At 37.0% G+C, this 16,099-nt stretch overlaps 1 protein-coding gene across 3 annotated transcripts in view; it reads left to right on the plus strand.

Moving 5' to 3' along the window:
• rhobtb1 (Rho related BTB domain containing 1) overlaps positions 1 to 16,099 on the plus strand; it is a 68,157-nt gene that overhangs the window by 46,527 nt on the left and 5,531 nt on the right. For all 3 annotated transcript variants that reach the window (XM_073027251.1, XM_073027250.1, XM_073027252.1), the window contains 4 exons: positions 6,380 to 7,356; positions 8,378 to 8,496; positions 13,027 to 13,177; positions 15,289 to 15,377. In XM_073027251.1, the coding sequence (XP_072883352.1) occupies positions 6,380 to 7,356; positions 8,378 to 8,496; positions 13,027 to 13,177; positions 15,289 to 15,377 (1,336 nt within the window). The remainder of the gene's footprint in view (positions 1 to 6,379; positions 7,357 to 8,377; positions 8,497 to 13,026; positions 13,178 to 15,288; positions 15,378 to 16,099) is intronic.

Raw genomic sequence — 16,099 nt, forward strand, 5'->3', positions numbered from 1 at the left:
ACAGCATTGTGGACTGAAGGGCCTGTATTGTGCTGTAGGTTTTCTGTGTTTCTATGAACCTTTTCAAATAACAGTCTGCACTCTATCATGTACTTACCTATGCTCTCCTGTCCAAAATAATTGCATTCTGCAGCAGGTCTTTTTTTTTTTAAACCTGTAGTCACCATTGCAAATAAGAAAAATAAAATTAGTGTTTCTGAAAATGATTTTTTCAATGTGAAAGCATCGTAGCTAATGTTTCCTGTTTTTGGTGTGTAACTAGAATTTGGCTAAATCTCTAAACATTGTTTCTAAAAGATTACAAAATAGCAGTGGTGGTTATTATCTGTTCTCTCACTGTTTTTCTGTCCGGTAACAATGAGATTGTATTCACTGAACTCCAAAACAACCAAAAGTGCTTCACAGAACCACTATATTAAAGAAATACTACATTAACTTACATAATCATCAGCTTGAAGAGCTGAACTGGTAAATTTTAGGAAGAAGCATAGTAAAGGAAATGGAGAGGATTTCAGAAGGCTAGGCTGCTTATGTTGTAACGATGAATAATGAAACTGTTTAAGACAAGAATTGGAGGAACACAACACAAAGGGTTTTAGAAATGAAATTTGATCAGAAGTGACAAGACCAGGAAATCGTTTGTAAGTAAGGGTGAACTTTTTTTTAATGGAGCTTGACCACTATCCTCTGATAAATATAAAGGGGGAAAAAACTGAATTGCAGTAAATGTACATATTAGTGCAAAAACAGAAATTTTCAAAAAAATGAGGTAGTGTTCACTTTTTTTTTCCAGCATCCAAAGCTCCTAAGTAAGGACATATAAAGATACACTTTTTTCTGGTTAAATAAATATTTCCTCATCTGTATCCTGAGTTTCTGATTGTTTATTTTGAGTTACTGTTTACAGATTGCAGCATTTAAAAAGACAGCTTCATCACAAAAAAAGTAAACACAGCCATAGGGATAATAAAGGGCCGAGATCATACAGAATCTGACTCAATAATGGCAGGGAGTTTGGAGTCTTGAAATAGTGGCATGATGGAAGGAGATCATTTGAAATGTCAAATCTGTACTAGCCATACGCAGGAGCAATCATGTTAGTTCTTCTTCATTCGCTTCTTTCTTTCTTTTTGGATATTGATCCAGTTCCCTTTTGAATATAACTCCTGCAGTGCATTCGAGACCCTAACCATTCACATTTTCAGAACTAAATCCTCATGTCACATTTAGTTCTTTTGTTGTACCCTCATTCTTGGTTCTTCTACTAAAGGATATGGTTTCTCAATCCACTCTGTTTCCTACATATTTTTATAGATTCAGATTCTCATGCACAAGATCATAATATATAGGAGCAGAAGTAGGCCATTTGGCCTTTCGTGTCTGCTCTGCTATTCATTCATGGGCTGATCCAATTCTTCCAGTCATCCCCACTCCCCTGCCTTCACCCCATACCCTTTGATCTCCTGGCTAATCAAGAACCTATCTATCTCTGCCTTAAATACACCCAACAACTTGGCCTCCAGAGCCGCTCATAGCAAAAAATTCCAGATTTACCACCCTCTAACTGAAGTAATTTCTCCGCATCTCAGTTCTAAAAGGACATCCTGAAGTCGTGCCCTCTTGTCCTAGAATCCCCTACCATGGGAAATAGCTTTGCCATATTTAATCTGTTCAGGCCTTTTAACATTCGGAATGTTTCTATGAGATCCCCCTCATTCTCCTGAACTCCAGGGAATACAGCCCAAGAGCTGCCAGACATTCCTCATACGGTTACCCTTTCATTCCTGGAATCGTTCTTGTGAATCTTCTCTGAACCGTCTCCATTGTCGGTATATCCTTTCTAAAATAAGGAGCCCAAAACTGCACAAAATACTCCCAAGTATGGTCTCACGAGTGCTTTATAGAGCCTCAACATCACATTCCTCCTCTTATATTCTATACCTTCAGAAATGAATGCCAACATTGCATTCGCCTTCTTCACCACTGACTCAACCTGGAGGCTAATCTTTAGGGTATCTTGCACAAGTACTTCCAAATGCAACCCTGCATTTTGAATTCTCTCCCCATCTAAATAATAGTCTGCCCATTTATTTCTTCCACCAAAATGCACGACCATACACTTTCTAACATTGCATTTCATTTGCCACTTCTTTGCCTATTCCCCTAAATATCTAAGTTTGTCTGCAGGCTCTCAGTTTCCTCAACACTTCCTGCTCCTCCACCTATCTTTGTATCATCTGCAAATTTAGCCATAAATCAATTAATACCGTAGTCCAAATCATTGACATACGTTGTAAAAAGCAGCATTCCTTCCACCGACCCCTGTGGAACTTCACTGGTAACTGGCAGCCAGCCAGAATAGGATCCCTTTATTTGCACTCTGTTTTCTGCTGACCAGCCAATGCTCCACCCATGCTAGTAACTTCCCTGTAATTCCATGGGCTCTTATCTTGCTAAGCAGCCTCATGTGTGGCACCTTGTCAAAGGCCCTCTGAAAATCCAAGTACAGGACGTCTACCACATCTCATTTGTCCACCCTGCTTGTAACTTCCTCCCAAGAATTGCAGTAGGTTTGTCAGGCAGGATTTTCTTTTCAGGAAACCATGCTGGCTTTGGCCTGTCATGTCATGTGCCCCCAAGTACTCTAATCTCATCCCTAACAATCTAGTCCAACAACTTTCCAACCACTAATGTCAGGCTAACAGGTCTATATTTTTCTTTCTGCTGCCTTCCACCCTTCTTAAATAGCAGAGTAACATTTGCAATTTTCCAGTCATCCGGTACAATGCCAGAATCTATCAATTCTTGAAAGATCATCGTTAATGCCTCCACAATCTCTACTTTCTTCTGAATCTGAGGGTGCATTCCATCAGATCAGGAGATTTATCCACCCTCAGACCATTACGCTTCCTAAGCACCTTTTCAGTCGTAATTTTCACTGCACAAACTTCACTCCCTTGACATTCTTGAATGTCCGGTGTACTGCAGACATCTTTCACTGTGAAGACTGATGCAAAATACGCTTTCAGTTCCTCTACCATCTCTGCATCTCTCATTACAATACCTCCAGCATCATTTTGTATTGGTCCTATATCTACCCTTGACTCTCTTTTACCGCTTACTTACAAAAGCTTTTAGTATCATCTTTATTAGTTGCAAGCTTCCTCTCATAATTCATCTTTTCTTTCCAAATGACCTCCTTAGTTTACTTCTGCAAGTTTTTAAAAGCTTCCTAATCTTCTATCTTCCCACTAGCTCTGCCTTCATGTATGCCCTCTCTTTTGCTTTTACTTTGGCTTTTGACTTCACTTGTTAGCCAAGGTAGTTACCTTCTTCCCTTTGAAAATTTCTTCTTATTTGGAATATATGTCTTGCACTTCCCTCATAAACCTCTACTCTTAAGCCTCACCATCTTTCCTAAAGTGTGACACTCGGAAATGGACATAATACCCATGTCATAGCCAACCCAGTCCTTTAATAAAAAATGCCATGTCCTCTCCATTACTTTTTAGTCTCTGCCCTGGTACTTTTGATGACTAATACTCATATCCTTAAATGAGTTTTCGTATCTTCTTAGTATTACACCCTCTTGTTTGTAATGACTTATCATTCTTGTTACCCAGCCTTAAATTTCATCTGCCAGCTATTACACCATCCTATCTATATCTTATTGAAGACCATTATTGTGGTCCCCTCTGTTCTTTCATGTTTTATGATCTGAAAATTTAGAAATTAAATCGTGTATAGCTTAGTAATTGAATATACAACAAAAACCATTACAGACCCTGGATAACTCCAGTATATGTTTCTGGCCGAATTAATCCCGTAGAACATTAAAGGCAGTGGTTAAATTCCTTTAAAGATAATTCATTGCCTGACTTGTCTGGCATAAATACTACTTGCCGCATATCAGTCAAAACCTGAATACCTGTTATATAGAATGGTAGATTGTTCAAGCTGTACAGGAGTTCTCAACATTTTTTATGTCATTGACCAAAACCATTAAGCAAGGGGTCTGCAGACCCCAGGTTGGGAACCCCTGTGTAAGTGGAATTAAATAGAGTGCAATTATCAGTAACTATGTAGGTCTTCACAGGATTTAGTTCATGTGAACAGTTCATAACCTGAACCGCACAAGTTAGAAATGTGGCCACAAACTGAGTCCCCCTATAGCAGGAACTGCCTACAGCTCGTTAGCAGCTGGCAAATCCATTCTGCCAGTCTCCCAGCTGGGGAGGACCTGTATCCACTTTTGATTTTATGATAGAACTAAGGCCATTGAAGCAGTTGCAATGGATAGTTAGCCTTGGGACACATCAGGAACACAATTTTTATTTGCTGCACAAGTTCTGTGCAGTCATTTAGAGTGAACGATGACATTGGTCCAACTTGAGGGGTTCATTGAAGGTTGTACAAAGAATCAGTTTTGTGGTGGATTTTATTGATCTGAAGAGAAACATATTTACTCTGTTGTAAGAGCTGGAAGGCACAAGCCACAACATTCCTGAGGAAATAGGATGGAGCCTTTTAGAATAATTGGCACAAATTTTCTAACGGGATGGATAAACTGAAGTGATGAACATTTTAACACAATGTTAACTTTTACAAGACCAGATAGGGAACTCAATTATGGTTGTGCTATATAATTCTACCTCTGATTTCTGCTTTGGAGAATCTGTTCTGAAAGCTCTGTCATTTTCTAGTGATAAGGTCTTGAGTGAGAATTCACCCCTACATTTTAGTATATATTTTAGGTGCCTTATGTCAGTTGAAACTCACTAATGAAAATGCTGATGATATTGTATATAGGTTTGTATTAATAATAACCTGAGAGCATCAGTATTGAGAAATCCTCCTAAAACTTCGTGCAATGTGTGTATTTTAGCTATGCATTTTTGTCATTCTAACTCATCACAATGTTATTGTTTCCAACTCGGCTTTTAAGTCGTTTACGTAGGCATATTTTTCAACGACGATAGAATGATATTGCACATTCACAAATAGATGTGTTTATGAGATCATTGGTTTTTACAGTTAATATTGGTTTATTTGAACTTCAGGTTTATCCCTTGGGTAATGTTCCTTAAATGCTTCATTGCTCTATGTTTAATTTTTTTCCATGATGCTGTTTTCTTTACCTACTTCTGATTGTGCATTACTGTGCAAATGCTGCCAGCATTCTCAAATCATTTCTCCTGGCATGATTTTTGTCTTGAATCTTTTCTTTTACCTATATGTTAATATAATTATTATATTTGTATTTTGGACAACAAATATACATTTTTAGTTTATAAACTATGCCCTTTCCATTGTATTGTATGCCCACATTGCTGTCAGGTTAAAATTCTTAAGCAATGTATACTTCATATAAGGAGAACAGACTTGCTGCTTTAGCGTGGTAAAAATAAGTTTATTGCACTACCTATTTAAACTGTGATTAATTTATCATGTGTACATCAAGACATTCATTTAGTTGTAGGTGCAATAAAGAAATTAATCTGAATAGTTAATGCAATAAACTGCATACTTAGTGCTCTTATAAGATAAACCCAATCCCTTTAAGGGTGTATTTGACAAGTGATTAAAACTGCATTTTCCGTGGAGCCTAAACACCAGTAGACTGATTAGACTGGTCATTTCTATATAATTTTGCTTTGCTTTTTATGTCATTTTTATACATGTATTATACTTTGGTTTAAAATTCCTGCATAGTACTCATTGAGCTGATTCTTAGTAAAATTAAACGAATCCCCAATAATTGGCTTAATTGATAAATTCCATAATCATAAGAAATTTTCTAAATAAAATGTAACAATGATAAATTGTCAGGTAAAACCAAATTCATTGCCCAATTTGCAATTTAAAGCTGTAGAAACATTTAAAAACATGAGCCTCTAATTAGAATCTGATAAATCTTTAAGTTCCACAGCAATTTTAATTGAGTTCTTGTGCCAACATTCTAACATTGTGCATCCAAGCAATTGCAGATGAAAACAAATCTTAAAAGATGGTTGCATAAGAGTGAGCTTGGCACTGAATCTGTCAGGTTTCATAATGGGTATTCTTTGATTGAGACACGTAAAATTATTTCTGCTTATAACAGATCCAAATTTTGTTGTCAGTACTTAATGTTTGTGTACTATATAGCACAGTTTGCCAGAAGTGAAATGATCTGCTCACATTCCAAAACTTCATATCTCAGGCATGCTATGAAAATTACTTTCATTGATGCAGTAGTTGCTGCCTTTAGAGTTAAGTTCGAGTCACTGTAAGTAAAGAAAAGTTTGCTGTTTAATATATTCTTGTCAGATTAGAAATGTCTCAAAGTGGAATTGATGTTGTTTTGCCAATTCATTTACTTCATTGTATTTATTCCTAGACCAATAAGACCCAATGACATTTTACCTCCTGAGAAAGGCCGAGAGGTAGCCAAAGAACTTGGGATCCCATATTACGAGACCAGCGTGTTTGATCAATTTGGCATCAAGGATGTATTCGATAATGCTGTCAGAGGTGCACTGATTTCTAGGCGGCACCTTCAGTTCTGGAAATCTCACTTGAAGAAGGTGCAGAAGCCTTTACTCCAGGCTCCATTCCTGCCACCTAAACCACCACCCCCAATTATGAAAATTCCAGACAGTCCTGTGAGTGCTTTTAGACCTAGCCATCTGCTCAACAATCCACTGTGTGCTGATGTTATATTTGTACTTCAGAACCAGATTAAAATCTATGCTCACAAAGTATACCTGGCTACCTCATCATCAAAATTTTATGATCTGTTTTTGTTGGACCTATCTGGTGACTCTCAAACAAATGATGAGAAACCTGTGAAATCGGGTTGGGACCATTTGATGATAACTTTGAGTCTTGATACAGATGACGATGGTGGTGAGGTTGGTGTTAGCTCAATGTATTGCACTCTAAGAGCATCCAAGAGTGATGGCATTTTGAAAGTGAGCATGCCTGAAGATGAATCCACTGCAGTGAAGGAAATGCAGACAGGAAAAGAGTTATCTTCATGGAGCAAGGCCTTTACTTATATTCATGAAGAAGTCTTGGAGAACCCTGTAACAAAAAGGACAGGTCTTATTACAGTGGTTAGGATGGACCAATCAATCCAGCCAGGGCCCTATGAAGCTGTATTACGATTCCTTTACACAGGAGAGTTGGATGAAAACGAGAAAGACCTGATGAGAATTGCACAAATAGCAGAGATTTTGGAAGTTTTTGATTTGCGTATGATGGTTGAAAATATTCAAAATAAAGAAGCCTTTATGAATCAGGAGATCACAAAAGCATTTCATGTCAGGAAAGCGAACCGGATAAAAGAATGCTTAGCGAAGGGAACTTTTTCTGGTAATTTTCTCAATTTAAACTTATACTCTTTATTCCTGTTAATTTAAAATTGTTTTAGCAGCTTTTTCAAGAGTTTTGAATATAACTACAGTAATATGAATCTAGTTTTCTCAGATAAACAGTCAGCAAAAACACCATCTACTTAATTTCAAACAAAAATGCTGGGGGATATTCTGACCGTTTTAATTTTAAGCACCACCAATTGCTTTTTTGTATCCTAATTCTTAACCTTTTGAGTAAACTGTTTCTGTGCAGTGGGGTACAAAGTACTGTGATTAACGTTGGAACCTTTTAAACAGCCTATTGCCAACTTCATAGTTCTCTGATCAACAAATAATACACAATGCTTTCATTTGTTTGCTGTACACTTGCACAATATTTTTTGGATTACTATTCTTGGAATACTTTTCATCTGAATTTCCCATAAGGGTTCTGCTTGTAGATACTGCATTCACACTGCAAGCTTAGTATTGCTGCATAGGAGCTTTGAGTGGACTCCATAGTGAAGTAGAGCAGGAGTCCTTCCTCCTGTGTTCTGAAGCAAAATAGGTCTTGAATCCAATCTTAATGCATGAAGCTAAAGTGGAAATAGCCTTGGGGGTTTACAAAAATTGTTTTGGCATGTTTGCCTTTTGAGCACAGAGTCTATTTGAAATGAGCATTTTATGACTTTGTGTTCAGTGGTGAACTTGAACAAACTGCCAGTACAATTGTCCTTTACAAAAATAAACACTTGTGTCTTTAAAAAAAAATGCCACTTCTTCCTTATTAATGGAGGTATCAGATGACAGTCATGATAAGGGATGGAATATTGAGAGGGTAATTTGTTTAAGTACGTCTATTCTTGGTGCCATGTTGTCTGACTGCTGCCGACCTGAAACATTTATAGCATGCACTAATACAAAACACAATTAACTCTTGTCATTGCTGCTAAGAAGAAAGCCATTGTCTGATTATTATGCTGCTTTACAAATAGACTTTTACAGTTGCAATATTAACACTTTTCAACTTTCAATGGCAGATGTAACTCTTAAATTAGATGATGGGAGTATAAATGGCCATAAGTCTCTGCTAATTTCCAGTTGTGAATGGATGGCAGCAATGTTTGGAGGATCTTTCCTGGAGAGTTCCACCAAAGAGGTTGGTTGATGAAATAACTTTATTCTTTGAGAAAGTTTAATAACTAGATTGCGTATACAATCTTTTGCTATGGTTTCAACACTTTCCTGAATAATACTGTGAGCATCTTGACCCATGTAGATTAAGAAGGTCTTGGTCTTATCTGAGTTGGGTGGTTTGCGCTGTGGTGAATGTGTCTACAATTAACCTGTGTGTCTCTGAGGAGAAACTAATAATCTCTTAACTGATTGTTATAGTGTTCCCTTCTTTCTAAGCAAATCTGTAGATATAAAGTGTATACTTGGTTATTGTGCCCAGTCAGCTATGAATCTTACACCAAAATCACATATGGTAAGTGCTGAGATGCTAGAGTAACTGAGATAGGGCTGTATTTCTGATTACTTGATTTTTCTAAACTAATTGTATCAAACTTCTCCTCAATAAAGTCCAGTTGTAATGCCCACAAGTTGTCAGCCAGGCATTGCCTCACGCTGCTTTCCACTGTTACCACCACTGACATAGCTGGGTGTGTAAGATGAATACCATTTTCTGTTTCCTCTCTGAAGCCTGTAGCTTGGTGAGTTGTTGATTCTTGCAGTAGTACTACATTCTTCTCAAGTTGTAAGTACACGAGAAAGTAATTTCCTGACCTTGAGAAATTGATTCTTGAATGGGAATCTGTCTATTTCAGGAGATAAAGGAAAAAGGGGCATGTCATTAGAGGTACTTACACATAGACCATGGAGTTTTTTTAAATCCTTATAGCCCATTATTATACTCGGGGCTTGCAGCTCTAAAGGGCTTACTTTAGACCGTTTCACCTCTGGACCATTAAAAGTTGTTTAAATAATTGCAACCATTTCCAGGAGTTATAGGAAGAGTAACCATTGCTTTGATTTTTGCTATGCCATGGAATTGTTGTAGGCACACTTGGGCAACTTCTAATACCATTGTGTTGAGAAGATAAGTACACTCATTGACAAGTACGAGGGTGATTGATAAGTTCATGGCCTAAGGTAGAAGGAGATGAGTTATACAGCTCTCGATACATGCACGTGCAGTTCAACTCTTTGAGTGATTATGCAGAAAGTTTGAAGTTAATAACTCATCTCCTTCTACCTTAGGCCACAAACTTACCAATCACCCCTGATGAGTTATTAACTTCAAACTTTATGCATAATCACTCAAAGAGTTGAACTGCATGTGCATGTAACAAGAGCTGTATAACTCATCTCCTTCTACTTTAGGCCACAAACTTATCAATCACCCCTGCTGTGGACACTTACTGGAGGTCCAAAATCCATATGCTCCACGACCGCTGGACTAAGTGTGTAAATGCTGGAGAGGACTATGTAGAAAAATAAATGTGCTAGGTTTTCTAAAATTGACTCCTACTTTAGGCCATGAACTTATCAATCACCCCTTGTAGTACCACACATGGAAACTGATAAATTATATGTTTAAAAAGAGAAGTACTTTCAAGTGTAAGAAGCATCTAAAGTAACATATTCCACTAGTATTTAAGTGCAGCAACCTATTTTCTTTCATAAATACATAAAGCTTTTCATTCAACAGAGATCCAATCAGCTTCTGATTGTGATTAGCACACTGAAGCTTATGCACAATATTATGTTTCAGTCCTTAATTCCTCAAAGTTGTTTGTTAAAGTGTTTCATTAGTGACTGGAGCTACATCAATTACAAGAAAGTTTTTCATAGGCTTTTGAAGTCTCATTAATCTTGTGCAATCCTGCAGACAGCCCAGCCATAAGTCACTGCAGCTTGCTGGATATTATTCAAAATCTCAAGGTAGAAAGGCTTCATATTTCTGAATCTGAATTAAAATGAAGGTGGAATTATCTGACTCCTTAGTCATGATTAGATGGGCATGCATGGGAACTAATGAGGTTTTGCCAAGACAAGTTAGCTTTAGATCTCATTGCAGCCACAGTCCATACATGGAACAAAGAGCTGGACTCCAGAAGTGAGGTAAGAGTGACTACAATTTGAAAGCATGATATGGTATGATAGCATATAGCACCAGAGAACTCTGGTAGAATTGAAGTCGATGCGCACTAGTAGGAAAACACTCGAATGGCTGGAATCATTCCCCTCTCAAATGAAGATGATAGAATTTGTTGGAGGTCAATCATTCCATCTTCTACACTTCACAGCCTGAATACCTCAAGCCATTCTCCTAGCCCCATGGACCATCAGCTACTGCAGTGGGAAAAAAAAAGATGCTGTAAATTCACTGCAGGTCAGGCTGTGGGAGAAAAAAATCATGACAAAGTGCCTTTGACATGAAACATTAAATCATTCTCTTTTCACAGATTTGCCTACCCTGCTGAATACTTCTAGCATTTTCTAATTTTATTTTGGTCTTTAAGGTTAAATGTTGGGAAGTTTGACTGGGCAGTATTTAAGTCTATTTAAAACTCCTCGGCTAATCTATAAATTCATGCTTGCATGCAGCAAGATCGACATTTGGGCATGAGATAAAATGTATACACGAGATCCTGAAATGCTGGTAATCTAGAGCAACTCTCAAAAAAATGTTGGAGGAATTCAGCAGGTCAGACATCATCTATGGAAAGGAATAAACAGTTGACATTCCAGGCTGAGTTTCTTCTTCAGAAATTAAAGGGTCTTCACCTAAAACGTTGGCAGTTTATTCATTTCCATAGATGTTGTCTGACCTGCTGAGTTCCTCCAGCATTTTGTGTGTGTTCCATAATATAAAACATGGCAAGTAATGTCCAGGCCATGAGTATCTCCATCAAGCAAACACTAAACATCTTCTCTGGTATTCAGTGGTACTGAATCTCACACTGTTAACACCTTGGGGTTCATCATTCACTAGATCAACCATAGAGCAGATGTTCTGCTGTGAGTTACTTGATTCTGTGTATCCCCAAAGCTTTTCACTATCCACAAATCATAATAATGCAGTGCTGTCAGCTTGCCTGGTAACAGCACTCAGGAAGCTGGACACCATTCAGAACAAAGCAGCCCAGTTAATCAATGCTCATCAATCATCAAAAATGCTCATTCGCTCATCAGTACCTCACCATGGCTTCAGTGTGTGTTATCTACATTATGTTACATTTCTTACCTAGACAAAACAGCCAAATCAATAATGGTTTTTAGCAAGAAAAACACAAGGTTTAAGGTGCCTACGTTTTCCCCTCTAAGTTTCCTGACTTGGCCATAATTGTCAGTCCTTAATTCTCATTGGTGTCAAATCCTGGAATTCCCTATTCAACATTGTTACCCATCCTTAATTGTGACCAAAGAACGGTAGTAATTCAAAATGTACTTGTCACAATTAGGGATGGGTAATGAATATTGGTCTTATCAGTGATATTCATGCCCTGATTTTTTTTTTAATTGCTTAATGGTCTTGATGAGAATGCTGAGGCATGTCGACAATCTTTTGGTGGATCCATTACTGTTCTTTAGTGTTAGACCTAGTCTGTGGGATTGAGTTGTAATTTGGGAAGACCAATGGCTAAATGGCTGAGGCCTAGTTGTGATGGTAAAGCTGAGGGTTTATTGTGAGGAAAGGCATGGAGCATGGTATCTGGTGGAGAGGACTAGCAATAGGGGAGTGGTAAGATTCAGCTCTGTGTGCCATTAACATCATGGGATTTAGCAGCAATAGATGTTCCAAAGATCTTTTCTCTGTTACAAGCCAGATGAAGTATTATACAAGTAATATATTATCCTATGAATTTATGTGGAAATTATCAGTGACTATATGGTCAAATTTCCAGAGTGTCTCAAAACAATCTGCAAATGGTTTTAATCCATTCAAGGGGGCCTTTAGGGTGAGGCAGGGGTGGTGAAGATTGAATATTTAATTCCATAATGTTATTATAAAATGTTAAGTGTAAATCTTGACACTCTTGAGAACAAAAATACAGCAAAATGATTCTAATAATTGCAGTGCACTGACACAATCACATCGACATGAAATTGTATAAGCATCTATAAATCTGAAATGAACTAAGGTTAAAACAAAAAGTTTAGAACACTGTACTCTAACGTTATTACAGACGGAATGCACTCGAAGTTTTGTAAGCTTGAAGTAAGGACTAACCCTCAGAACCACTGTGGTTATTTGTTGGAGTAATGGTATCCTTGTGGTTTCTTACTAAGATTACAACGGAAGTCTTTTGGTTATTCTGGAGTGTTTAGCAAACGTGAGCTACTCAGTGCAAAGTATTCCATGCTGTATTAACTGAAAAAGGTCTCTTATGACCTGCATTCAAAATCTATCACACATGAATGAAACATATCAAATAGTTTTTTTGTAATTGTATCAAATTAAACAAAGTTAGTGAATGTAATGAAGTACTAAATGTAGATGATCAAAATGAATTTACAACAGTATCCTGTCACAACCATCCAGATTTGGAGTGAAGTGACCTTAATTCAGATTTTGGACACTGCAAATTTATATCAATATTTAATAATACTTATTAACCACATGATCATTTAGCATTTGAGAACAAGTTCTTGTAAGATAATACATTGCCTTCACTTGCAGGTCTACTTCCCCAGTACAAGCAAGGCTTGTATGCAAGCAATTCTGGAGTACCTGTACACCAGCCAATTCTCATTCAATTCACAGCTTGATCCAATTGAGTTAATTGCCCTGGCAAACAGGCTGTGCCTTCCACGTTTTGTGGCTCTGACAGGTCAGTATTAAAGAAGGGATACTAAACTAGAAAAACACATATTTTACATCATTTTTCCCAAAGGGAAGTAAGTAGCAATTTATCTTGTTTAGTAAAATGCTGCAACAAAAATGCTCAGGTCCTGACACTGAGTGATGCATCAAATAGAGATCTAAATTCAGCTTATTCCAGTTGCAAGTGGTTCACTGGAGGATAGAACATCTTACTACTGTTTTTCCAGATGTATTTGTGGTCTGAAATTTTGTGATATTGTGTTGCCACTGCTTCTAAATTGCATCTCCATTTTCAACAGCTGTACATCTAATTCACCAAATCTAATTGGTCAGAAGATACTTATACTTCCAAATTGCATACTTTGTAGTACAGGCATGTTAACTGTGCTTCATATTAGTCTCCTCCAACTTTTTCATTTAATGTATCCAGAAATATGCATGGTCATACTACTGCGGAGAAATTTTGTCATAACTATAACTATGGCTACAATTACTCGCAAGGAGTTGTGACGTGCACAAGTTATGGACAGACCTATTCAGTGGTGTCAACACAAGCATTAGGGTAATAAGCAAATCCATGCTGGGGCAGAGGAGGATTAGTGCCTGAAAGGCTGTAAACATCAATATTACTCAAGTTGATTGAGCAGACTGTGTGGTTGAAACATAGCTATGCAACCAACATCTGAGATGTGAATTACAACAAGAGGCAGACAATCAACCTTTAGTCTGCTCATTGCTTGAGAACAGCCCATGCACTATTGGGAATCTTGTTAAGTTCACTTGTGGACTTTGTATTTAACCCATCAATTGAAAGATTAATGATTTTAATGGATGGATACAAGTATAATACATCATTTGCATGCTTATTCTATCCTCTCTAACTTTCTGCTTAACAACTCCATGGCCACATGTAACAGAATCTAAAGTACTTCCACTGAAGATAATCCTTGTAAGTTTCTTCGTAGAATTATGTGACTTCCACATTTATGGTCTCTATTTTATTAGATTATCCATGTAGGAATATACCGTGTTCTTTACACCTACCTTGCCTGAACCCCTTTGTTATTTCAAGGACTTTTATCAGGACACTTTGGCCTTTTTCAGGGAAAAAAGATCCTCAGCTTGTTTTGTTTTTCCTGATATCTTGCAAACATTTTTATCATGGTTCTGTTTCTCAGTGCCTGATTCTTTATCGTAAAGACAAGTATACAGAGTGTAGTAGTATGATACAAGCAAGATGCAATGTGTTAAATATAACTTATATTGAATTATTTTGTTTTGGTCATAATTTTCCAATGGTTTTGGTACTTTTAGACTAATATTGCCCCTGTCAAGTTTCTCGACTTGCATTTACTACATTAAAGGCATGTGAATAGAAGATGATTTGTGAGCCTGTTCTCTGAGACCCTTGATGCCTCTATCCTGTTTAAATTATTTTCCCAAATTTTACATAAACAGACAACTTAATAGTACAATGCAAGAACAGTCCCTTTGGCCCATGATGCTGATTTAAACTGCACACCTGACTATATATGGTCTATATCCCTCAATTCTCTGCCTGGTGTGCATGGGCTGTTTACTTACCTGATTTGTAGGTAATTGGGGTGCTGTTTTGTCTAATGGTAGATAGGGGCAGATTTTTGCTTCAGAACTTGACATTTCATAAGTGTTTCATCCTTTTTGAATCATTAAGAAATTGGTATGTAATTGAAATAATTCTGGTAATGAATTTTTAAAAATAATGGCAATCTTCCATTTTCACATTTTCAACAAGTCAAAATTATTAGTTCCACATACATAATACATATTTCACTTTAAAATGCAGCACTACAATGTTTTCACCAATCTTGAAGAAAGAATTCAAAGCTTTAATCCGGTTTCAGTATTTTTTTTAAACTCCTACTTTATAGATAGCTTCTGTTTTGTTTTTACCCCTCCACTCTTTGTCCCAAGAGATTTAAAAACAAAATGACTTCCTTAATGCCATGTGCTGGATGGGAGCATTTCAGAATAATTTGATACAATGAATTTAATATATTGCATTCTAGTCTTACTAGGAACAATTTTATGCTTTATTATCCATTACTGTTACACAGTTTCACATTTCCTCCTTTGCAGAACAATATGCTGTGGAGGACTTGCTAAAAGCTGAAAAGGAAGGTGTTGATATTGATGGAGAAGTGTTAATGTACCTGGAACTTGCCCAGGTAAGTCATTTCCATATTGATGTACATTAATAAGCTTTATACTGACAGCTGTCATAAAATGTCTCATGAGTGTGATATGTAAACCTGTGAAAATATTTAAGATAAATGTCTAACAAGACTCTCCAGGCCTATTTGATAACACAAAGATATCTATGTAAATAAAACAAAATTTAATCTGAAATTGAGAGCAGTACAGTACTAACAGTACTCTAACCCTTACATACTGTTCATATTCTATTCTTTCACAGTTGGTCCAGGTTAATTTTGACCTGGCCCAAGAATCCCCTCATAACAAGTGTCTATACCAAATTTTGAACTACGGATCTATTTAGAATGCATAAATAGCTTATCTGACATTAATAAATGGGTGATTAATCCTTAATTAATGTTTCAGAGATCTAAAATCCATTACAATAGATACAGGTCAAATTTGACCTGGAACAGCCTCAATGTACAAAAATTTGTAGCTCCTGTACAAAAGTATAACATTTTTTAATATTTTCATTTTTGTGCATTGTGGGGTCACTTTAGGAAAAGTCATCAAATTTCAGCTTTAAAAAATAAAAGGCCTTTAAGGGTGTTTTTACTGCTGTCAAGTGTCAAATTTGACCAGAACAGTATGTAAGGGCCAATGTCAGAGGTTCTGACTTTCGGGTAAGATGTTCTAACAAGGCCCCTCAGGTTAAAAGAGCCATTGAACTATTTGGAGGCATATGGGTAAT

The sequence above is a fragment of the Hemitrygon akajei genome, chromosome 23 (assembly GCF_048418815.1).
Source record: "Hemitrygon akajei chromosome 23, sHemAka1.3, whole genome shotgun sequence".
In the NCBI taxonomy this organism is placed as follows: Eukaryota; Metazoa; Chordata; class Chondrichthyes; order Myliobatiformes; family Dasyatidae; genus Hemitrygon; species Hemitrygon akajei.